This window comes from Trichomycterus rosablanca, chromosome 13 (genome assembly GCF_030014385.1).
Source record: "Trichomycterus rosablanca isolate fTriRos1 chromosome 13, fTriRos1.hap1, whole genome shotgun sequence".
Lineage (NCBI taxonomy): Eukaryota > Metazoa > Chordata > Actinopteri > Siluriformes > Trichomycteridae > Trichomycterus > Trichomycterus rosablanca.
Window position 1 is genome coordinate 20,532,210 of NC_086000.1, and position 24,747 is coordinate 20,556,956.

At 39.3% G+C, this 24,747-nt stretch overlaps 1 protein-coding gene across 1 annotated transcript in view; it reads left to right on the forward strand.

Annotated features, from left to right (window-relative positions):
* akap6 (A kinase (PRKA) anchor protein 6) overlaps positions 1-24,747 on the forward strand; it is a 151,716-nt gene that overhangs the window by 36,045 nt on the left and 90,924 nt on the right. Inside the window, exons 5-7 of the mRNA XM_063007486.1 lie at positions 5,286-5,408; positions 13,231-13,327; positions 16,629-16,807. Of these exons, the coding sequence (XP_062863556.1) occupies positions 5,286-5,408; positions 13,231-13,327; positions 16,629-16,807 (399 nt within the window). The remainder of the gene's footprint in view (positions 1-5,285; positions 5,409-13,230; positions 13,328-16,628; positions 16,808-24,747) is intronic.

Consider the following 24,747-nt stretch of genomic DNA (forward strand, 5'->3'; position numbering starts at 1 on the left):
AGGGACTGCACGTGTCTCTAGCTTCATCCTGGGTCAGTGTTCATTACTCCACACCTTGAAAGAGACTAGGTAACAAAAGGCTTTAGTTTTAAGGGTAGCAAAAAGCTAGCCAAATTACTAATCTGAGCAAAACACATAAGCAAGTTGACATTTAATAAGCCAAAAATAAAAACTTTTAAAATGGTCTAGTTGAAGTTAGGACTTCCAAAAGTGATGTGAGGGTGAGACCTGAGATGATTACTTTCTAAGCAGTGTGTTTTGCAATGTGAAAAGCTTATATTAAATTCTAACAGTGTTTGGTAGTTTAATTGCTAATAAAGGTGCTGCAGGAATGTGTTAAGTAAACGGGTAATTAAATTTTTAAAAGGGGTATATAAGAAAGCTGTCGGATCAAGCCCCACCATTGCTCAATTGCTCAAATAGAATTCGGTCATAACTGTAATTTGTTTTGAATAAATGCTGTAAATGTAAATACTGTTTTACCAAATTTGTTTTGTTTGTACTCCAGTGCACTTTGTATAATATTGTTTCATTTAATGATATTAAATAATCAGTGTGACAAATATGCAATAACAGATGAAATCAGTAAGGGGGCAATTACTATTTCACATTGTGTGTTTGTGTGTGTGTGGGTGTGTTTGTGTGTGTGAGGCTGACTGGGCCAGGCTGAGGCAGGCAGCCGGATCCACCTGAGATGATGCGTGTCACGGGGGGAGGTGATTGATTACATTAGCATGCAGCCCCTGGAGATGACTTCATCCTCTGGGCTACAGACAGCTGGCAGCTGAAGCTTCTGCTGGGGAGGGAGGGGGGTCTCACAGTCCTAGTCAAGTGTGATGCTTTTGACCAACCTCCTCACCATCTCACTGTCTTCCCTTTCTTTCTGTTCCTCCTTCCTGTCTGTCTATAATGCTATCTTTCTTCATCTTTCTGTTCTTTTTCTGTGTGCTCTCTCTCTCTCTGACGTGATGAGTTGTATCTCATTTACTTTTTCTATGCTTGGAAGAAACTCTCTGTGTTAATACAGTGACCTGAGGCTACATATTTATCTGTTTTCAGATTTTTATTGGTGCAGAGGAGGGGAGGAAGACATAGATATACAGTACATATACACCCAATGACCCAATGTCCCTTTCAGGGAAATAATATACCAGTGATGCCTTTTGATCTCTACAGCCGGTTGTACTATGGCTGTGTTGTGTTCATTAGCTCTGAGGGTTCATTAGTCTGTGGACGGTGCCCTGCCACTGTGATACACGGGTACAATTTTTAATAAACTTTAAAAGGAAATGATCAGATAATGTAAATTAGTGTAGATTACTTAATTACAAACTGTTTATTTCTATTAAAGAGTGGGTGCTGCTCCTGGAGACCTGGGTTTAACCCGTCTATCCAGTTACTTCCAGTCTTACTTACTCTTGTCTGTGTTTCCTAAAATTAGCTGGTTTTTCTGACCCTAATCAGTATGAAGCAGTTGTTGAAAGTAAATAAATTAATGTTCGTAATAATTTGAACACAGTAAAAGGATGGTTTCCTATGTACAGTCACTAGTCACTTTATTGGGAATGGCCCAATCATGTAATGATCCAATTTGCCATGTTATGTAGCAGCAACACAATACTTAAATCCCTGACATGGGTCAAGAACCTTAGTTAAAGTAGATATTAAACAGTAGAATAGAAAAATCTGAAAAGTGATCTGATTGACTTTGTGGCATGGTTGTTGGTACCTGACTTGCTGGTTTGACTATGCAGATACCTACAACTACAGGGGTTGGACAAAATAACTGAAACACCTGTCATTTTAGTGTGGGAGGTTTCATGGCTAAATTGGACCAGTCTGGTGGCCAATCTTCATTAATTGCACATTGCACCAGTAAGAGCAGAGTGTGAAGGTTCAATTAGCAGGGTAAGAGCACAGTTTTGCTCAAAATATTGCAATGCACACAACATTATGGGTGACATACCAGAGTTCAAAAGAGGACAAATTGTTGGTGCACGTCTTGCTGGCGCATCTGTGACCAAGACAGCAAGTCTTTGTGATGTATCAAGAGCCACGGTATCCAGGGTAATGTCAGCATACCACCAAGAAGGACAAACCACATCCAACAGGATTAACTGTGGACGCAAGAGGAAGCTGTCTGAAAGGGATGTTCGGGTGCTAACCCGGATTGTATCCAAAAAACATAAAACCACGGCTGCCCAAATCACGGCAGAATTAAATGTGCACCTCAACTCTCCTGTTTCCACCAGAACTGTCCGTCGGGAGCTCCACAGGGTCGATATACACGGCCGGGCTGCTATAGCCAAACCTTTGGTCACTCGTGCCAATGCCAAACGTCGGTTTCAATGGTGCAAGGAGCGCAAATCTTGGGCTGTGGACAATGTGAAACATGTATTGTTCTCTGATGAGTCCACCTTTACTGTTTTCCCCACATCCGGGAGAGTTACGGTGTGGAGAAGCCCCAAAGAAGCGTACCACCCAGACTGTTGCATGCCCAGAGTGAAGCATGGGGGTGGATCAGTGATGGTTTGGGCTGCCATATCATGGCATTCCCTTGGCCCAATACTTGTGCTAGATGGGCGCGTCACTGCCAAGGACTACCGAACCATTCTTGAGGACCATGTGCATCCAATGGCGGTGCCGTGTATCAGGATGACAATGCACCAATACACACAGCAAGACTGGTGAAAGATTGGTTTGATGAACATGAAAGTGAAGTTGAACATCTCCCATGGCCTGCACAGTCACCAGATCTAAATATTATTGAGCCACTTTGGGGTGTTTTGGAGAAGCGAGTCAGGAAACGTTTTCCTCCACCAGCATCACGTAGTGACCTGGCCACTATCCTGCAAGAAGAATGGCTTAAAATCCCTCTGACCACTGTGCAGGACTTGTATATGTCATTTCCAAGACGAATTGACGCTGTATTGGCCGCAAAAGGAGGCCCTACACCATACTAATAAATTATTGTGGTCTAAAACCAGGTGTTTCAGTTATTTTGTCCAACCCCTGTATTTAGTGGTACAAATATGCAGTAGGATTGGGGGTGTTGGGGTTTACTTTTTCCACAGCATTTCAAAATGAATCAAAACGGGCAGTACAAGATAGTTCTATGTAGTAAAAGGCATTTAAAGCAATTTTATAATCAAGTACTTGAACACATGAAGACACAACTAATTAGCTGTAATTATAATAATTATCATGGCATGAGTTTGGCTTTCTTTCTCAGATTCTGCCTTGTTTTAACTCCTGTCTAGTGCAATGCCAGTCTGCTTCAGGAAACGAGGCTGAAGATTTGATTAATTATGGGTTTCTGAGGTTGCGTCTGTGAAGAGGTCATTTGTATCAATATCTTTGATTTTTAGCAATGCTAGGTAATGAGCGTGCATAGCAAAAGAAGAGCAGTAGCCTCAGATTAATCCTGGAGGTCTGGCTATGCAGTTCATTAGAGTTAGTCTAAAGTACCATTTGATCTGTTCTGGTTTATGGTATTAGATTGTAGCTCCAGAGGACTGTGATGTGTAAGGGCATGAGTTTCGCAGTAATTAGGGGACTGAGATCCACCAGAACTAGCACTCCCTCTGGTCATCCTCAGGGTTGAACACGATCATGGATTAGAGGGATGGTGATCTTGTTAATAGAGCAGGAACTGCAGTTCTACTTTTGGCCAAAAGATGGCAGTGGTCACACATCATTTCAGCATGATGAGTTTTCATCAAGCAACTGGAGCACATAAAGGACGAGGGCTGAACGACGTTCCGTTTTGCTCTGTGCAAGTTAGATTAAAGCTCAGTGTTCCTTCTCAACTTTGTGTATTTGAGATTTTGTCAGCTATACACAAAATTAAAGTTTAATTGTTAAATACAGACGCACATTTATTATACAATACAAAATATTAAAGCGTTAACCGATACTTTAAACCCATCTGATACCAGCATCCAGTCTGCTTTGTTAACTAAAACATTACAGATTTAATTGGTCCACAATATGGAATGGCCAGGTTCTGTTGGAAAATCCTTACTCTGTTAGGTGTATTGCTCATAAAATGTCATCAGTCAGACGCTGTTCCAGTGTATCAGGCTAACATCGACCACAATGCTAATTCTTAAATTAGCATTTGTCAGATTGGACCATTCTTACGTTTCTGCACTTTCCTGTTCACTTTGGCATTATACAACCTGTATATAGAAGATATATTATTTATTTGTCATATATACAGGTGTGTACAGTACAATGAAATTCTTTCTTCGCATATCCCAGCTTGTTTGGAAGCTGGGGTCAGAGCGCAGGGTCAGCCATCGTATGGCGCCCCTGGAGCAGACAGGGTTAAGGGCCTTGCTCAAGGACCCAACAGTGGCTGCATAGCAGAGCCTGGATTTGAACCGCCAATCTTCCAGTTGATAGCCCAAAGCTCTACCCACTAGGCTACCACTGTCCCCGCACTGTGTATGCGGGTAGTCCAGCTTTTCCCCTGTAATCATATACACCATCAATTGCAGCGTAAACATAAATGAACTATGTCAGTCAGTAGAGGGATGTAATTTCTCTTTGCCTTTTCAGTCCTGGGTATCTGTATGATGATGCATAATTGAACAGTTAGTAATATTAAACCAGTGTAGCACACCTAGGAGGAAGAAGAAAAATAATTTGCTCTATAATCTATAGATTGAGAGTTTAAACCTTACTGATGTCGTAGCCATCTAGGTAGAAGTCCAAAAGAAGGTAAAAAGTGTGTTCCTCTCTGTCCAGTCAAGAGTGACATACCAATTACACTTGGTTACAATTACAATGTAAGTTGATGCATACAGAGTAGGAAAGTTATTGCTCTCCTCTAAGCTTGTACAACTGCATAACAGTACTTTAGTGGCACTGCATTAAAATTTAAATAGATACTGTGACTTTGCTGCACCTCAAAAGAAGCTCAGTGTAGTACTCGCCCCATAACTGGTGGGTTATAGAAGACAACAAGACAACTAGCTAAAACAGAGACTAAATTATCAGCAAAGGTAATTAAATTGTAATCAAGCATTGTTTAACGATGGTCATGGAACAGCTAATGTGACACATTCTTTGAGTACCATAGTGACACCTACAGACTGGATGTAATGCCATGTTTAACATTTCTGATGTCACTTACTGTGCTTATTGTAAAGACTTAACAGTTCATATATAACACATTACTGGTTTATACCACAGATTATAGACTCGTCAGGAATATCCCATAAAAAATTGACTTTGCTCTGTATGATGTGTTTGTGTGTGTGTGTGTTGGTCTTTTCCAGGGCTTTGTCTCTAAACTGGATGAGTTTATCAGCTGGCTGAGGGAGGCGCTGGAGAGTACTGAGAACTGGACTCCGCCACAAGCTGATATCAACAGCCTTAGACTTTACCTGGAAACACACCTTGTGAGTCTAATCCTTATAACCAGTATTCAGAAACACACTCTTACACATTTTACACAAAACATATGAGCATGTCAAAATAATTCAATGGTCACTGTTACATTACTATAATTTTTTTGGGGGGAGGGGGTGTGAGGGGGTGAAAAAGCATATCTCATCTCATATGTCTTTCATTTACAACATGTGGTGATACAGCCCCAGCGCTGCTACTGTTATTTAGTATAAAATAATTTTTAAACCATATGTATCTTATTTATTCTATTTATTTTACCCTAAGAGAAACATCACAATAAGTCTTACTGTGAAGAGCTGCATTGCATCACATTGATATAGAGATGTGCAGTTTTTCCACAGATTTAATGTTTATCTTGTAGTCCAGCTGGCACACAGCATGTGTGTGTGTATGTTTGTTTGTGTATGTGTGTAGCATGGCTCTTTCCGGTGCCCATGGGAGAGCTATAACAAGGGGGTTGACTGCAGTGCGAAAGGGAGGGCTCTGTTTATAAGGCATTGAGGGATGGTGTGAAATGAAACGGCTATTGATTGAGCTTGATGGCGGCTCCAGGTCCCTGAATCACATTAACAAGGGACGCAACCGCCTGTGTTGGCAAATGAGCATGAGGAATAAGGGCTTGCAGTTGCAGATAGGACAAACAAACACACACACACACACACACACACACACACACACACCTATATTTGTCTACTTAAGAAAAAAAGTGTTGATGTGCATAACAATAATACAAACCCCATTCTAAAAAAAAAAAGTTGGGACTTTGTAAAACACAATAAAAAGAAGAATCTGCGATTTGTTAGTTCTCTTTAATCTTTATTACACTGATAAAAGTAGAAAGAATCAGCTCTGCGATCTGGCAGGCTGGGCGCCTACATGAACAACGATTGGCTGTTGTTCATACAGGGTGGGAGCCGGACAGGAATTCCTCATAACTGGTGCAGTTACGACCTCTGCTGGCTGATTGATGGTGCCTGCACAGAGACGAGGGATAATGACGATCAGGGTTTGTCTCTACGCACACAAAGCTGATCCGCGTATGAACTCTGAGGGGGTGTCTCGGCTCTCCCCAACCAGGGTGGAGATCAACATCAGTAGAGAGGAAGGGTAATTGGATAATAATAATAATAATAATAATAATAAAAAGTTTAGAATAATAAAAACACATTTAGAATCTGATACCTGCAACACACTCAGAAATTTACTAGTCAAGCTAGTCAAAATTAAAATAACTGTTGCATTAGATGTTGCACTAAAGTACAGTAATAACTACACATCACAGGATTCTCTCACATAAATTCCATCAAACCTCCACACAACACACCCACAATGTCCCCAGACACTGTCTGAGCTAACAGTATTTTCGCGCCGTTATCCCCCCAACACACACACACACACACACACACACACACACATTCGCTTTCTCCCACTCTATATGTGATTTGAGGATTAGACAGGGGGAAGCTTGTGGTCCAGTGGCTGCTGCGCCACATCTATTGGTGTCACGTCAGTGATAACCCGACTGCCCTTCTGTCATATGTGAGCAGGAGAGCTGGAGTGTATGGGCAGAACGGCTTACCTGCTCCTGCAAACAACTTCCACACTCCACAACTAAAAGCCGCACCACCACACATCAGAAGCAAACATGGCTTATTGGCGTCACTCCAACAAATGTGCAACACACCTTTCCCTGGGTGTCAGTCCATGGACACAGGAGGAGGGCTTATTTTCACCACTTGAATATATTTCATTGTGCAGATTAGATTTTCTGTGTGACTCAAAGTCCTCAAGGTAAGAGATGCCGAAAACATAGCAAGGGCACTTTGCATGTGTCAAGAGCGATTATGACGCATAAGAGCAACCAAAGTCCATTGCAATATGTGCTGTGTATTAAATATAACCTGATCTCATCAAAGATAATATGCAAAGGATTACTGCTGAAAGTCATTCTTGAATTAAAGGTGCACCGGTGACCGTACAAAATATTTTTATTTGATTTAATACAATTTTGTAATATTCATTTTCTTTGATCTCATTTGGGTACAGCGTTGATTTCACTTTCTCGGCTTAATATACAAAGCAGAGTATGTAATGCCCTTTCCACATTGACCAAAGTCTAGATTAGCATTCAGGTTTTGGTGTGCTATTTTTTAAAAGGTGTTCAGTCAGTGACAGATTCTTGTGTTCTTGTGTCTTTCGTTTATTTGTTTAAGCATTTTAAAGGCGTTTAAGTCTGTAAAGGATATCAATTCAGCCGGTATCCACAGCCATAAATAAGCGTTTGTCTCACTTGCTCTTGTCTGTCATCATGATAGATGTGCATGTGTGCTGATCCATCACCGATGTATCCACCTTACTCCATCTCTGCATCTGAGCCGGCTCTTTTCCTTAACCTTCCCGTCTTCCAGCCCACACTAGAGCTGCCTAAACTGGTGAAAAGCTCATTTAGCATAAGTACAATTCATTAGTGCCTTTTTTCTGCAGTAAGATTCAAGTCTAGGTGTAAAGGGCTACACTTGCTTGTTTGATCAGTTATAAAAATGTATTTCTGTCAAATAGTATTTCTTGTACAAGGTCATCAAACATCATTGTTTAAATAATAATAATTATAATAAATGTTTAAACCATTGATTCATTAAAACCATTGATAACAGTAATGCAGAAGAACATGGTCTATGTAATTGATTTACTGTAATATATTGGTCAAAAAGATGTAAAAAAATGACAACATTTAGTACATAATTAAATAAATAGTATGTTTTTATTTAGAATGCCAAAGAAAAGACTATAGATGGTCCAAAAGCTTTGGACTATGAATTTAAGAGTTCAAATCCCAGCTCTGCCATGCAGCCACTGTTGGGCCCTTGATCAAGGCCCAGAAAGAGATTAATGCAATGACGCAAAAAAGTTACATAGTAAAAGTTATATAAATATATAATCTTATATATTCTTACTTTGCAGCATGTCTCTCTAATTTTTTGTTGGATAAGTTACCAGCTATGGGAAGCAATCATTACTGTGTCCACATAATTAGGGCTAGTTTTACTGTATCTATTAAGATAAAAAGAACATGGAACAGGGGTCTCAAGGTCAAGAAGAAACCCAAACTCTCAGCCTATGCAGAGCAGATTTCTGTCTGCATGGTATATTTTAATAGCTTTATATAAAGAATTGCTATGAATTAGAAGCTGCCGTGCAAGAAAGAATCCCCCTGATGTCATCTGAACATACACTAATTATAATTGACTTTTAATACTAATGGTGCAAAACATCTCTAATTAATTTGCTCAGTGCTTACAGTATTCGTTAAGATGCAATTTGGCAACACCTCCAAGTTCTCTTGCAATTCCATAGAAATATTCTTAAATATGTTAATATGTTGGTTTGCATTTGTTATAAATAGAAATGAGCTGATGTCAATATTTTACCTATTCAGTTCAACAGTTTAAATCATATTACTCTTTTATGCAAAGAAAGAAAGTGTTTAAGACTTATGAAAACAGCCACAAATTGTACTGCATCTAAAACATTGTACAGCTGTACTAAATATCATATTAAATGAATACTGTAACCATAGTGCAGTCAATATTTTTGACCCTTTGTCATATACAGTATGCGATTTGATTTTCAGGTTGTTTGTAGATCCTATTTACATTTATGTTATATGTTTAGATATTTACACACAATTTTATCACCATCCAGCAGGCCAACTATTACTATTTCTAAGTGCTGTCAAGTTGAGTCCTGGCGACTGTGTGGATTTCTTCAGACTTCTTAATAGCTTATTTATTGTCCCCCTAATTGTAAACATTTGTCTTGTTTTTGGCCATCCTCTTCCTCTTTTACCTTTAACTCCAACCATATTTGATTTTCCAGTGAATCAGTTCTTCTCACAATATGTCCAAAATAAGAGAGTTTGGTTATCTGGGCTTTGAGTGAGAAGTTAGACTTGATTTGGTTGAGGATCCATTTGTTCGTCTTCTTTGCTGTCCAAGGTACTCTCAAAAGTCTTCTCTAGCACCAAAGTTCAAAGGCATCGATTTTCCTTCTGTCCTGCTTATTTACTGTCCAGTGTTCACATCTATCAGGAACCACAGAGAAAACCACAGTATGGACAATTCTAAACTTTGTTCAGAGAGACAAATCTTGACTTCTAAAGATCATTTCCAGTTTTCTTATTCTTGTTTGGCCAAGTGTCACCCTGTGTCATATTTCCTGACTGCAAAATCTTTTACTGTTAATAACTGAGCTAAGTAGGCCAAAGATGTCCATCACTTTAACATCTTTTCAATCAAAGGTAAAGTTAGTAGTCTTCCCTGATGTAATGACACTTGTCTTCTTCATATGGGCAGTAATTTATATTTTAGGACCATATGAGTTACTATTTAAAATAAATCTAAGTTGTTATTTTTATTTAATGAAATGGAAGGTTCAACGATGTGAGTTTTAAAATTAATATTTCAAATGTGTTTTTGGAAAAAAAAAATCCTCATTGTAAGAACACTATTATTACAGACTAACTCTACATGTGCTGTTTAAATGTGCTAAATCTAGATTTTTACTGAATTTGCTTCACATTTTATAAAATATAATAAAAACAAGGACCTTTGATTTTTCTGTATTTTATAAATATAGTCTAAAAAGATTTAGAATTTGATACCTGCCACACACAAAAAGTTAAGAGTCTGACACAATATTCACCTTCTGTCATTTGTCAAACTGCTTAACAATGAACAATTTTATCATTGTAATTTTTAAAGTAGTCAGTACTAGATTATTTATAGGGCTACCTAGTTCTTAATGGTGCTGGTAAGTTAAGCAAAATATTGTCATGCATGCATCAAACTGTTTTAAATAGCTAGTAAAGTTTTTATTTTGAATTTTTAATCTGTTTGAGTGCTCGTCTACAAAATGACTTGAAACGCCCTTCAGAGAGAGGAATAGACAAACAGGTTTCAGTGACAGAGAGGCAAATATCGAGGGAGAGACAGAGGGAAGTTCAGATAGCCGGTGGCAGCTCCAGGCTTTCTCGGCAGGGCTGGTCAGATCAGACCAGCCAGTAATGGTGTGGAACAGGGTTGGGAGAGATGTGAGGAGATGAGAATGGAAAAGGAAGATGGCCTTAGGCTTCTCACTGCAGGCCGCCTCATGGAATGGTTCTCCCTCCCCCTCGTCCCCGTACATCTTTAAGCACACAGTGCTCCCCCTTCTCTGTGTCAGGAGCTGGGATAATGCTCTCTACACTTTGATTACACTTAGCAACCGGAGAGCCCTCTGCTGGGTATTATCAAAATCAATCTACATGAAGGTTTGCACTGTGGCAGCAGCACCCACCAAGTGAGGGATCGGCAAGGTGTGTGTGTGTGTATGTGAGAGGGGGGTGTTTAGAGAATTTGGAAAACGTGCTCGAGAACAGGAAGTATGATAGTTGAAATAGAGACGTCAAAGTAAATGGACAGGCGCTCCGGGGACGCTCGTACGCCTGAGAGTTATGGGACATACGTCTGATGGATCCTTTGAGCCAGCGAGGATGGTACTCCATTGTATCACTTTTTAGACAGGTAGAAAGAGAGAAAGAAAGAGAAGAAAGAACAAAACAGTTTCTCCTTTGCTGAATTTGGCTCCCGAGGTCATTTGGTGGAGAGCACATCTGTGGGAGAAATAGCTTTAGTTTTATAATGTCATTTGAATATTAGTTTATGCCACAGATGATGAATTAGAGGGATGTCTGTCATTTGTTAATAATTCAGCATGGCACAGATAGCGGGATTGACTCCGACAAATACGGCAAGAAGGAGAACGGTGGTGCCAATCCACAGAGGAGCAGCGCTTTATGAATAATGTGTGTTTGAGGTCTGGGAGTGTGTGAAGGATCTTTAGAGGTTGTGTGAAGCCAGTGTGTCAAGAGATTATGTGCATTTTCAGTGATTGCACAAAGGCCCCTAATGTGACTTATGAGCATTTGTTTCTAGAGGATGAATCGAGATGAATCAAGACAGCTCTGTTGATGGGGGTGAGGTTGGGAGGGGGGAGCACAGAAAAGGTGAAAGTGACTGACAATATATGAGAAAAGGAGAATATTTAGGGTTGGGCATTAATAGAATATTTTAAGGAATTCGTATTTAGTGAATAAGACTAAAGTATTTAAATAAGTATTTTTTTAGAAGGGTTGGATTGTAAATACAATTACTTTATATTTTCAGCGGAATACTTTTCAAATACCCTACTGCTTACAAAATTAAATATTAAAATTTGAAAACCTAACACCCTTAAATTTGCTTAGTCACAGTTTCCAATTTGCATCATTTAAAATTTTTCTTTTGTTTCCTGCATGTTGGAGCACATGTCTGTAACTGAACATTAGATCATTTGATTGGTGGGATGAAAAATGGGATGGTGTCACTTGCTATCATGTAAACTAGGTAGGCAAATGCAAATAACACAGTGGCTCTTTTCCACACAACACTCCAAACAAGAGTTAGATTTCCCACAGATTAACAACTATGGATGGAGGTCAAATCTGTCTCTATATGTTAACTTATAACATTGCATACTGTACTTCTGTATGTATTCTTTTCCATACATATAACATTTGAACCTCCAGAACATGGAGCATGATTTTTGTGATTAGGCGCCGCTACCAGTCAGCCGGGTGCCATCTAGTGGGCACAATTGGCATTGCCTGCAGCAGACATAAATTGGTGTCTGCTGGGTGGGGTCTTCAAACTCTGTGCAGGGACCCTGGTTTGCAGACCGTGGCGCCTGTACAGAAGCACGGGTGTAAAGTGGTCCGCTAGAACTGTGCACACGTCGGAGAGCACGTGAGCAGCAATATACCCTCCAATATACCCTCCTCGAACGCAATCAGGGATCCACAGCAGCGGAAGACTCATTGACTACACTAAATCAGGATAAATAGGGGGAAAATGCATAAATAAAAATAAATTGTGATTAAATTGTGATAAATTTAATGTCTGTTCAGTTATTTAAATTTTTTTATTTTATTAATTAAAGGGGTAATATAGTCACTAAAATACAAATTCATTATGAATGTAATATTTCCACAGTTAGTGTTTACATGATGGTGGTGATCATCACCGGAAAATCCTAATACTTAAGCAAAACAATTTGGACAGTTGTGTGCTTCCAACTTTGTGGAACATTTTGTGGAACAGTGGGAACAGTTCGGGCCCTTTTCTGTTCCAGAATGACTGTGCATAAAGATAGTACGTAAAGGTCTATAAAGATCTCCTCCACCACCACCATCTAAACACCAGCCGTGGGAATTTTACACTTTCATAATCAATTTTTCATAATAAAAAAACTTGAACAGAGATCATAACGGAAACACAAGCTGGTTGAAATCCCAATTTTAAGAGCACAGCTTCATGCTGATGGAGCAGGCCCTCTTGTCCATCACTTCAAAATCTTATTGAAAACCTTTCCAGAAGAGTGGAAGCTGTTATAGCTGCAAAGAAAGGACCAACTCCTTATTAATGCCTATGGATTTTGAATAGAATGTGTGTAGGTTTCCCAGTACTTCTGTGTATATAGTGCATATGTAAATTATGCATAGTGTATTTAGTGTTCAGACATGAATACCTTTTTAAAGTATTTTGCCCAACCCTTAGAACATTTCGTATTGTCGTGTGCATGTACTTGAGCATGAGTGAGTGAGAATAATATAGAGATTGTAAAAGCATACGAGCGAGGGCTAGATTGAATGTATAGAGATTGTTTCACTGATTGTAGGGTTATTTCTCTGCACTCATGTGTCATGCTGGATATTTCGATTTGTGTGTATATGTGCAGAGCTTCAAGTTGAACGTGGACAGTCACTGCTCACTGAAAGACGGTCTACTGGAGGAGGGGAGGCAACTGCTGGAGCTCATCACCTCCCACAAATCAGGTACGGCGCCGCACATTTATTATTAATATTTATATTAACATACTGACCTTAAGAATTTATAAATCCTCAAATAAGCACTTTACAGCCGCCTGGCAACGCACACTCTCCTTTTCACGTCCACCCGGAGCACGTTAGGCTGAATTGAGTTGTGGGATAAAGCGGCGAGCGGAGCATGAGCAGAGGCAATAGCGCAGCCCTCTGTATGAAGCGAGCTGGAATTAAGAACAGCAGGGGCCAGAGTCGGAGGCCACATACTACACCCACTCTCACTACTCTATCAATCCCAGCTCTGCTTATTCTTTCCCTTTTGCTCTTCTCTCTCTGTGATTATTCCCTTGAAGCATCTGGCAGAATGCTCTGCAAATGTAAAAATCCACTAAGCTGACCTTCCTGCTGAATGGTTAAGCCAGGCACTATTAAATATGCAGCTGTATGCCCCGAGCATCGTGCCCACCATGCCATGAAACCCCTGCTCCTCATACCAGTTCATACACACAAACCTATGCACCCTCGGGCTTCTAATGATCTTTGTAATTCGCCAGCCACTGTGCCTACATTTTCATTTATTTATTTTTAATTTTTTATTACTAGCCAGTCACTACAAATCCGAGCCTGCACGTTTTTAGCCTGATCTGTGCTAAAAAACTAATAGCCAATTGCTTCAATCATGGGGACATAAATTTGAAACATCATACCATGTATATTTCACCTTAACCAGTGTTGTGATATAACATGAGAGTTAGTGTTACATTTAGCTTGTGTCTTGTAAATAGAATACCTTTATTTGTTATATATTAAATATACATGGGTATATACGTATACGTATACATATACATGGGTCAGAGTGCCGGGGCAGCTTTTGAAAGGCGCCTCTGGACTCAAGAGTGTAAAGGGTCTTGCTCAAGGGTTCTAAAGTGGCTGCATTGCAGAGCAGAGATTTGAACCCACAATCTTCCGATTGATAGCCCAAAGCTCTACCCACTAGGCTGCCACTTTCCCAAAGTGTTGTGGGTTCAAACCCACACAGACTTACTTGGACATCCTGGTCCCATGACACTCACCACAACCTTCAGGAAGAAGTGCAGTGGTTAGTTAACATGAATGAATGAATAAAGGAATTATTTTAAACTAGTATATCTTATTGCTATTGGTTAAATAGCAGTGCAAAGATTTGACTTGCATGTGAGGTGTGGAGGAGTGTTAGTTTGAAGCCCTGCATATGTGTGATGAGATTTGGCTTAGAAGATCCTCTTGAGTGTATACATCAAACACCATTATAAGTGAATCTCCTCCCAACTCTCCACCCTGGTCACTAATACCTGGTTTCCTAGCAACTCAGCAGATCTGATCATTCGGCAGGTGTGAGTGGTGGCGTCGCGCTACGCTCTATAGACAAAAACTCATCAGGCGCACAGTGCATTGCTGCACTCCTGCCCCTCCTGTGTGTGGGTTTTAATTACCTGGAGCAGGATTTGTAGAGAGCGGTCTGTGATGCCGACGGGAGTTTGGTCTGTAGGAACGGCTCAGCGTGCACAGGAATTAATGCACAACTAACTCTTTCATAAAGCTCCAGTTCCGGCCAGCAGATTGAGTGGCTGGAAAATAAAAGCCTCTGCTTTTCTGGCTACTGATTAATTCCTGTATAGAAACACATTAAAATTCGATGTGACGTTAACATTTCAAACCGTTCATTGACTACCACTCCATATATGATGGAGCTGCTGATGGTAGTGATTAGGCTAATGTTTGGGGTGTTATTAGATGTTAGATGTGGTTGCAGTTACAGTGGTTAAGATGGGAAATGTGTGTAGGGGTAGTGGTTGAAAGAAAGGCATGATGAATGGTGAGATCTCAGAACATTAAAGACTCGTTAAAGAATCTCGTTAAAGGGGAGGCGAGTGGGACTCACCAGACCTCTGTACTGCCTAGCAGGGATTATACACATGGGGTAATATAGGTTAGATGTGTGTTTACTTTGTGTATCTGCGTAGCAACTGTTCTGCTGTATGTGTTTTTTAAATATTTTGTTAAATTGATCATAGGCCATATATTAATTTATTAATTTGAACTTAATTCTTTTATTCAGGTTGCATTGAGCTCGGCACCCAAAAAGTGCAGGACACAAGGCAGAAATACATATAGGACATCACAGGGCTTACACCACTCATATATAGCCATGTCTTGGGTAGATGCCCAGCTGACTGATGGCACAGCTGAGAATCGAACCCAGATCTCAGCCTGGTGGGGTCGTGCAGTAGACTTGAGTGCCCTTTTATTTTAAAGCAAATTTGTTCTGCCTAGCAACACTCACTAAATTGTTTAATTTAATTTAAAAAAGTATTCATTTTTGTTCTAGCGCCCCTAATGGACACATTTTCCTAATTCTGCTTTAGGATCTCAGATTATAATTGTCAGCTATGTTTCCCCCTTTTTTTCTATTTTGGACTTCTATAGTTTATTATATAGTCCATCTAGTCTGGTTGTCTTCAAAACAAGGGAAATCAGGCTGTTTTTATTTTATTTGATGTCTGTTCATGAAAAAATACCCATTTGACGTTAACTATAAACATTTTGTTTTGAAAGATTATGGTTAATAAAAAAAGAATATTGTCATATGTTGTCTCCAAGTAACAAAACTGGGTTCTACAGAAAATAATTGATGGAGTACAAAAAATGTCATGCCCTAAACATAAATTTAATTTTAATTATAAGTGACCTAGAGGCAGGAGGGGGCAGCACGGTGGGTATCACTGTTGCCTCACAGCAAGAAGGTCCTGGGTTTGATTCCCAGTTGGAGCGGTCCCGGTCCTTTCTGTTTGAAGTTTGCATGTTCTCCCTGTGTCTGCATGGGTTTCCTCCAGGAGCTCTGGTTTCCTCCCACAGAACAAAGAGATTCAAGTGAGGGGAATTGGAGATACAAAATTACTGTCCATGACTGTGTTTGACATTAAACTTGTGAACTGATGAATATTGTGTAAACAGTAATTACCTGCCCTGTCATGAATATAACCAAAGTGTGTAAAACATGACATTAAAATCCTAGTAAATGAATAAATAACGAGAAGGAGAAAAGATGATGTGTTAAAACAGATTCAAATGTCCAGTTACTTGCTAGTCTTAGTAAAAAGCAGCTGGCAAGTGTTGTACAAGATCTGGAGGTGCCCACAACAAAAATGCAAAAATGATATTGATATAGACAGCTGTGTGCAGGAGAGAGCACATTACACTGACAATATCCATTAGCAGCGTTTATGAATATGAGTGTAATATGTGTGTATGTGTGTGTGTTGCACATATGCAGACCTGCGGGACATGCTACAGATGATTGCACACCAGTGGCAGGAATTGCAGAGGCAGATCCGCCGGCAGCACAGCTGGATGCTGCACACACTAAGCATGGTCAAAGCCCACATCCTGGCTGGAGACAGAGACGAGGACCCCAAACACACAGAGGACCACGATCTTCACGCCACCCCTGAGGTATGGCCTATTAACCCGGACAGACGGCCCACTATTGGACCCATTTCCCCTACTACATCCCTCCCTGGCTCCTCTTTTCTCTTTCCTACTATATTCCACTCCCTTCCCTTTAGCTAGCCTGGGGCTATGCACTGCTCGCTCAGCAAAATAAACAAACACAGGGCCAAACCAGGCAGGGATTGCTGCCTATTAGCATGGGAAAGGGCTTAAGGAAAGGGTTTGCTACTTTTCTCTATGGAGAAGTAGGCAAGCATGCCTATGATTTCAATATGAAATTCATATCCATAAATAAACCCTAATGCCTGTGTGGTCGCATGAATAATTTGATAGCCTCGTGCCAACGTTTACATACACACACTAACACAGAATTATGCTTTACAGGCCATGTGCAAACTCAATTTCTACCTTGCACTTAATGTAATTGCAGAGGTAGTCATTCTGGGTACCAATTTCTCATTGTTTAATTGTCAACTGTGATTAGGTAATTGCACTTGAATTAGATGTTGCGTTTTATGATGAGGATCTGGGTACACTGGAGAGGAGAAAGATCTCTGGGGTTGGTGCATTTTCCTCTCAGAGGACAAGCTTTACTAGTATGTATTAAACACTTGCCCTCTCCTCAAAAATATCTCCTCCTTTAGGCTTTAACTGGCTGCAGATGATACGTAACATTTCATGGGATTCATGAGTTATTGGGATAAATTTAGCTTTTTACAGAAAGCTGTATGTGATGACTTAAGTATGCAGTTATTATGATGCTAACCTACTCACAGTAACAAGTGACAAGCTGAAAGATAAATATTCTTTCATTAATTAATTAATTTCCCTCTTTTCCCTCTTTTTTATTTATTGTTATACTTGCCTAAATATAAGCCTGTGTGGATCTAATGTAAGCTGTGTGGTCATCTTACATGCATGAACTAAATGTATTATTTTAATATGTTACTGCTGATGGCACTAATAAGGCTTAATACCTGCAACACAGAATAAGGTGCTGGTTTCAGCCAGTTTAGTGTTGTTAACCAAAATAAGCCACAGAGCCTTTAGTTCAGTTTTTTGTATTACTGTCTTTCCTGTTTTATTTCATTTTCATTATCAATTTTAGCCTGGTCAGGATTGCAGCAGGTCCAGTTTTACTGAGAAACTCTGGGTGCAGTGCAGAAATACCATGGACCTGGTGCCAATTCATTGGTACGGCTTCGGCTAAGTTGCTTTATCCAAAACATAGCCAATCATGACTGTTTAGACACCCGGCTGGATGATAGAGATGGTTAAGTGTAAAAGATTATCTGTATGTATTTATTTTATCTGTTGATAAATACATGAATTTTTACATGAACACAGGAATTACTATTATTTTTTACATTTGTTTTATTGGAATAAAGTAGTATAATTTACTACTCAACTAAAACAATAATTAGTTATATATGAACTCCAGTAAAAAGAACTGTTAGATGACATGACAACTGTTGTTAATGATTGAACTGTAACACTGATTGTTTTAATTAAAATCACTGACAGTGATCAAATAATTACAATTCACAGTTAACAACATAATAAAACCCTTGAGTCTGTCACTGCAAAAACTGTTCATTCACTGTGGTTATCTCAAATAACTGCAATTAGCTTATTATTTAACAAAAGTGACAGTCATATGTACCAGCCAGACTTTACTTAAATCTCTTCTAACAGCCAACTATTCTTTAAGAAATATAATACTAAATTATATCTCTTTATGAAGCTAATATTTGGTTTTCAACATTAAACACAGTTTATAAAAAGAACAAGGTACAGAAAATGTGGGAGCATTTATGTTTGAGCTAAAGTGATAATAACATTTGTTTGGTAAATGTTAGAGCCTAAAGTTTTGTCATAATTTTTCTTTTCTGTCTATTTTTTGGCTGTTCGTGTCAAAACCAAGTGTTCACTGTAACAAGAATGTTATGTTGTCAAGCAGCACATATAGCCATAAAGAAAAATAATTTAAAAAGCTATGTCATAAATTAAAGAAGTTCACCAAGTGTAAAATATTAACTGAATGTAATCAACTCTAGGCATTTATTTCCACTCTACTTTAGAATAGTATATTAGTAGTTAGAAAATAGTTTACTGTCTTTGTTTTTGTGTTTTATTAACTTTTTAACACGTATGTTTATGTTTCCTGTTCAGTTGTTGTTTTAAGCTTACAAAGATATCTGACTGTCTCAAACCTGATAAATACATTATTATTGGTATTACTGCTAATAAAGCATTATTAGCTAGGGATGTCCTGTTACCATTTATTTTTTAAAAATATGTATATTATAATACCTGATTCCAATATCAAAGCTCTAAATATTGGCTGATACCAAAAGTCTGGGAGCATAAGGTTGAAAGTAATAGTTGTGTTCTTTAAGAGGGTTTGTGTCCAGTGCATATGTGGATGATCTGTGTCATGTTAGTCAAATCTGGCTATGTGTATTGATTACAATACTCTGTTTTTGATAGAGACATCCCTACAATTTAGCATATAGTATGTGCCTTAAGTTTCCCAGTGATGTAAAAAAAATATTTCAGCCACAAACACAGGCATATATCAGACCTGTAGTGCTTTTCTGTTTTCTTATGGATGCCATAAATGTCTCTGTAAATCTAAGAAAACTATTATTTAGGGTGAAATTTCTTTAAGTATTACAGTATATCTTTACTTTATCACCAACCCATACCTTTAACACCCCTTTCTTCCATTCTCCTTTTCTTATCTATTCTCTCTTTCTTTCTCCAGCTCTTTTACTGCATGTGGACTGTTAGCTTGCTCTCTTTTTTCCATGTCCCTTTTGTGGGAGACATAACTAACCGGGGTGCTTTTAAATTGTTTTGTTGCAATTAGAAGTCACCATAATCAGTGTGATCAGTCAGCACTGACAGCCATTAACCGCTTGGTTATAGCGAATTAACAGAGAGAGAGAGCAGCAAGTGATTCATTATCACAGAGCTGTTAATGATGATCAGATGCATCGCCTAATTAGAGACAGGCCAGAGGAGCGTGTGCGGGGAGGGGAAGGTCACTCAAGGAGGCACAAATCTCAGTGGGTTGAATGGGGTGGTGGGGCTGTGTTCTGGACAGGCGGAGGTGGGAGCTGGGGTCGGGTTCAAGGCTACAGATAATGTGTGTCGGCGTCCTTTCACTTGTCTCAGCATGTCTGTCGTGTATAACGTCTTAAAAAAACCTGTTGTTTAATACAGAATTCAATCTGGTTTGAAGGATCATCCTTTATCCCATCCCAGGGTGCCTTTAACCTTCACCCACTGGTAGAAAACTGACCTTTACAAAGTGTCTTTTCTCAAGATGTGACTCATCTGCTTTTGCTTACTTCACCTTACATCAAGATAAAGTAAACTCTGGCAATTTCCTTATGTAGGCAGCAAATTTCACCTCTGTAGATGTAAAGATCAAGGTGAAGGGTCAAATTCTAATTAAAATCCCTAATAATACCTGCCTCAAACCACCTTATGGCCCATTGAGCAATGTTAATAGTAGAATGGGGAATTCATAGTGCTTGTTTAGCCCCATGTTTCACTGACTAAACAATATTTGCGAAGTGCTGTCAAGGCGGTCTTTTAAACAAGGAGCCCTGCTTGCTATTAATTTCTAATGCCACACTACAACAGGTGCTGCTTGTGGTCATTAATTTGCTTTGGTTAAAAAACGGCACACAGATGAGCAATGCTCGCTGTCGTAGAAGTAATATACGTGCTGGCCAGACATGAAGCCTTTCCCTAGAATGCCATTAAGGTGCGTGCGAAGCAGGGCGCATCTCTCCTGACAGCAATAACGCTTTGTTATTATTGCGCTGAACATATGCTCTGATACACTATTTTGTGTTCTGTCGCATCGTCTGAATTATTTCCGGCAGACCATAATGACTGAGCAAGGCTGGATACTGGACAAATGGTAATTGCTGTCTGCTTAGGTTATTTTCTTTTAATTAAACTGTTGGGGGAGAGCAAGAAAGACGAGAGAAACAACGAAAAAGGTGCAAAGGCATCATACAAGTATTAAATAGTTTATGGTGAGAAAGTTAAAGCATTTTTAAATAAAAAATGGAAAACCACTTCATAGTCTACACTATAGAGCTTTCTATGAATGTTTATTTATGTTTAACTCTAGTGATTGGGGGCCAATGTAAGATGTTTATCCTGGTTTTTATTAAACCAATTATGATTGATTTTAGCAGTATTTGTGGCATTAGCACACTTATATAAGGGCTACTATCAAAAAAAGGTTGCACCTATTTGTTGGACCTTGGTGATAACCGTCCACACTATTGATTCCTCATCATACTTAACAGTTGATCAGCTGTTGTTTAAAAAACCTTAAGGTTTAATCTTTTCAGGTACATATTTAGAAATTACATTAAACATTAATTTGCTAAACAAGATTGTGAAAATCCAGGTTTTTTGCTTCTTATACCAAGTTATAAGTCATTGGTCTTTGGCCCTTTTGGTCTTTGATACCAGAGCTTTGGCAGCATTGATATGATGCTAAAGAGTATGACTATTTTGTGTCTATTTTTGGGGCATTTAGCAACTGCACTGTTGTCTAACACAGTCAGTGAGCACCACAGTTAGTCACAGTTGTCCATGTTTGACATTCATTGCCATGGTTGTTAGAGGTGCCCGCTGTAGATGGTTGTTTGGCACCTGTTTTATATACACTTACAAAGCACTTTATTAGGTACAACTATCTGGGAGGTACATTAATTGACTGACAAGTTACACCCACTATACAGATGCATTTTGAGAATATACAATTACTGACTATAGTCAATTTGTTGCTCTGTACACTTTGTGCGTGGCTTTTGACCATTACTCTTTGGGTTGGTGAACCATTCTCATCACTGCAATAACACTAACATGGTAATGTCATTGTAGTGTGTGTTGTTCTGGTATCAGGGAATTTTTGGGAATTTTTAAAGACAAAGTTGGCCTTTTTATTAGGAACACATACCCTGTTAACCCTTGTAGGTGAACAATTAGAGACTGTAGATATTTTCTTCTTTCTTGCGCAATGAGTGTTTATCTTCTTTTAGGCTTTTATAAATAGATACCCTTTGATCACATGACTCATTGGCTTTATATTTATGGTCTAGAGCACTGCAAGCCTCTCATATTGCCATGGTAATACTCCCAGTAGCATATAGTGACATATTTTTTTGCATTAGCTAAATGTCAGGAGATATCTAGACACACAGAACAAGGAGAGTAAGGATAAAGCAGAGGAAAAGCCTACATGTGTGCAGACATGCCGGTGGCATTATTAACAGGGGTTGTATATGACACTCAGGGCTGGACTGGGAACAAAATTCAGCCCTGGACCCTAACCCGGACCCTAACCCTAACCCTTGACCAGCCCACTACAAACACATATCACCCCACCCCTCACCCCATCCCACCCAATCCCACTTCCTGTTCCACCTATGCACATTTCATTTTTATATTTTTTAATTTTTAATTAATTTTTTATACATTTTATATATATATACTGTGTATATATATATATATATATATATATATATATATATATATATATATATATATATATATATATATATTTATATATATATATATATATATATATATACTGTATATATATATATATATATATACACTTTCCTTTGGGATTAATAGTTCCATCCATCTATCACACACAATTTCAAATTCTACAATATTTCTTAACGTTTACAGTTTCTTAAATGGTTCTATTGGATTTCCCCATCCTGTCTCATTAAACCGCAAGAAACCTTTAACACTGGTAAATATTATTTTTTTTCACTTTTATTCACATGTAATTCAAGTTTGTTCCAAATTAGAGCATTGTTCCTTCCGATGAGCAAAGAAATAAATCGCATGTGTAAATACTTTAATATGTTGACAAGGGAAATTAACCATGTGAGCTATGCACATAATCACTCTAAAAAATTTCCTGAACAACTGCATTTTCCTTTCTGTATTACAGAGGACAAGCTAGTGTTTACTTTTTCTGAGGAGCGGAGACTAATGGTACCATCTCAAATTATATCCACCGCCTTATGTAGTGCACTATGTTGGACATGACCTAATACAACTTTCACAAAAATAGTCCTTAAAACGGCTGGTTTAAAGCCCCCGGTATCTAACAGTAGCTTAGATAACTACTTATTAATCATTCAGTGACTGTTAAAAGAAATGTTTTGTACTGTTAGGAAGTACCCTAAGTAGGGCATAGGCGACATTTGAGATGGGCCCACAGTCTCTTCTTAAACGGCGTTACTAACGAAGCAGAGGCTCTGAACTCTAACTATACTTTTCTGCTCTTTGGCTATGCTGTAGTTCCTCACTGCCAAACAGGTTGTCCAGTTTCCTGCACTTTTCTGCATCTGCTTGCAGCTCTCTGAAGTTAGGGTGCCAGTACGACTGCAGTGAAGATTTACTTTGGTGGCCAGTTACAGCCATCATTTCCCTGCTTCAGAATGTTTCTGCACTGACAGAGCAAACTCACAGTGGCGTATTAATATGGAATAATGTGAGGTGGTCATAGGTGTCGGCGTATATCAGGGATTTTACAACGGATTCGAACGCGGCTCAGCCAATCAGATTTTAGGACCGGAACTATCTGTTTTCTAATATGTATTTTCTGATTACGGTTTATCCTGGGGGAGGGACATTTCTGTGATTGGCCAATGGACATGCAGTGAGGATACTGTGGTGGGCCAATGCACACTTCAGGATTATTGTTTAGGAATATTTAAAACAGAATTTATTTTTCACTCTCTCAGCGGCCCACATACAGAGCGGCAAAACTCCCGACCCTCCCGATGGCCAGTCCATCCCTGATGACACTCAGTGATATAGCTCAGTACATCACTCCGTATGTTTGAATTGTGTGACGGTATAATCACAGTTATCCCAGTGTGCTGGGTATTCTGAAACACGTCTGTGTAGTGTCAGGTCCATCACAGCATTCTATCTCACAGCAATCTCAATCAATGCAAGTATCATATCCAGCTCTGATTTAATTATTGTTATTTTTTTTTAAATGTCAGCTTTCAGCTGACTATAACTAGCTGTACCTGTAGCACATGGCCTCTTGTGCAGCTATAGGCAGGTGATGTCGGTTAACACATGTAACCCCCTGCACCCCCTTTTTTTCATGGTATATAAGCTTATCTATTTTCTACATGAACCCTTAATGTTCCTAATTGTATCCTAAACCCTGCAGTCATTTACACAGGCCTGAAATGCATTTGCTTCTTGAGAGTTTAAATGTTTAAAAAGACTCTCAGTGTAACCTCAACATTGTCGTTTACCAATAATCCTTTTGGGTACAAGGCCTGTGCTGATTCCACATTGATGCAGCCTTTACAAAAGGACACATTAAGGCCACAAAGAGGTCAGTTTTGCACACTTTTGAACCCTGAAATGAGCCATGGGACCCCCTACGGCCCTGCAGACCTCAGGGCATGTGCAAATGAAGAGCACTCACCCTCAAGTGCACCATTTGGAACAGGGGGTTGCTATTATGTTTCTGTAAGACTGTCGAATGAAATCACATTAAAAAAAAACATAAAAAGAAACAGGTGGAATTGCATCATACATGTACCCCTGCCCTCTCCATGTGGAAATGGACTCCTCTCTGAAGCACTTTCAGCCCTCTCCAAGTCATCACCTCCGATTAGAGCGTGCTATTTTACTCTGGCCAATCTAATCCTCTACCAACTTGTCAGAATTGCCCTCGGGTTAACAACCCAGCCATGACACTCCAGCATTTACTGTGATATTTACATATATAATTTCCAGATGCAGCCCTGACCTCTGGGTTTTTCAGAATGTTGGGGGACCTTCACAGCATGTCGGGGACCGTACGTATGGCTCTGAGCATTCTGCGTATCACTGTTTTGCGCCTGGTCCCTGCCAGGTGT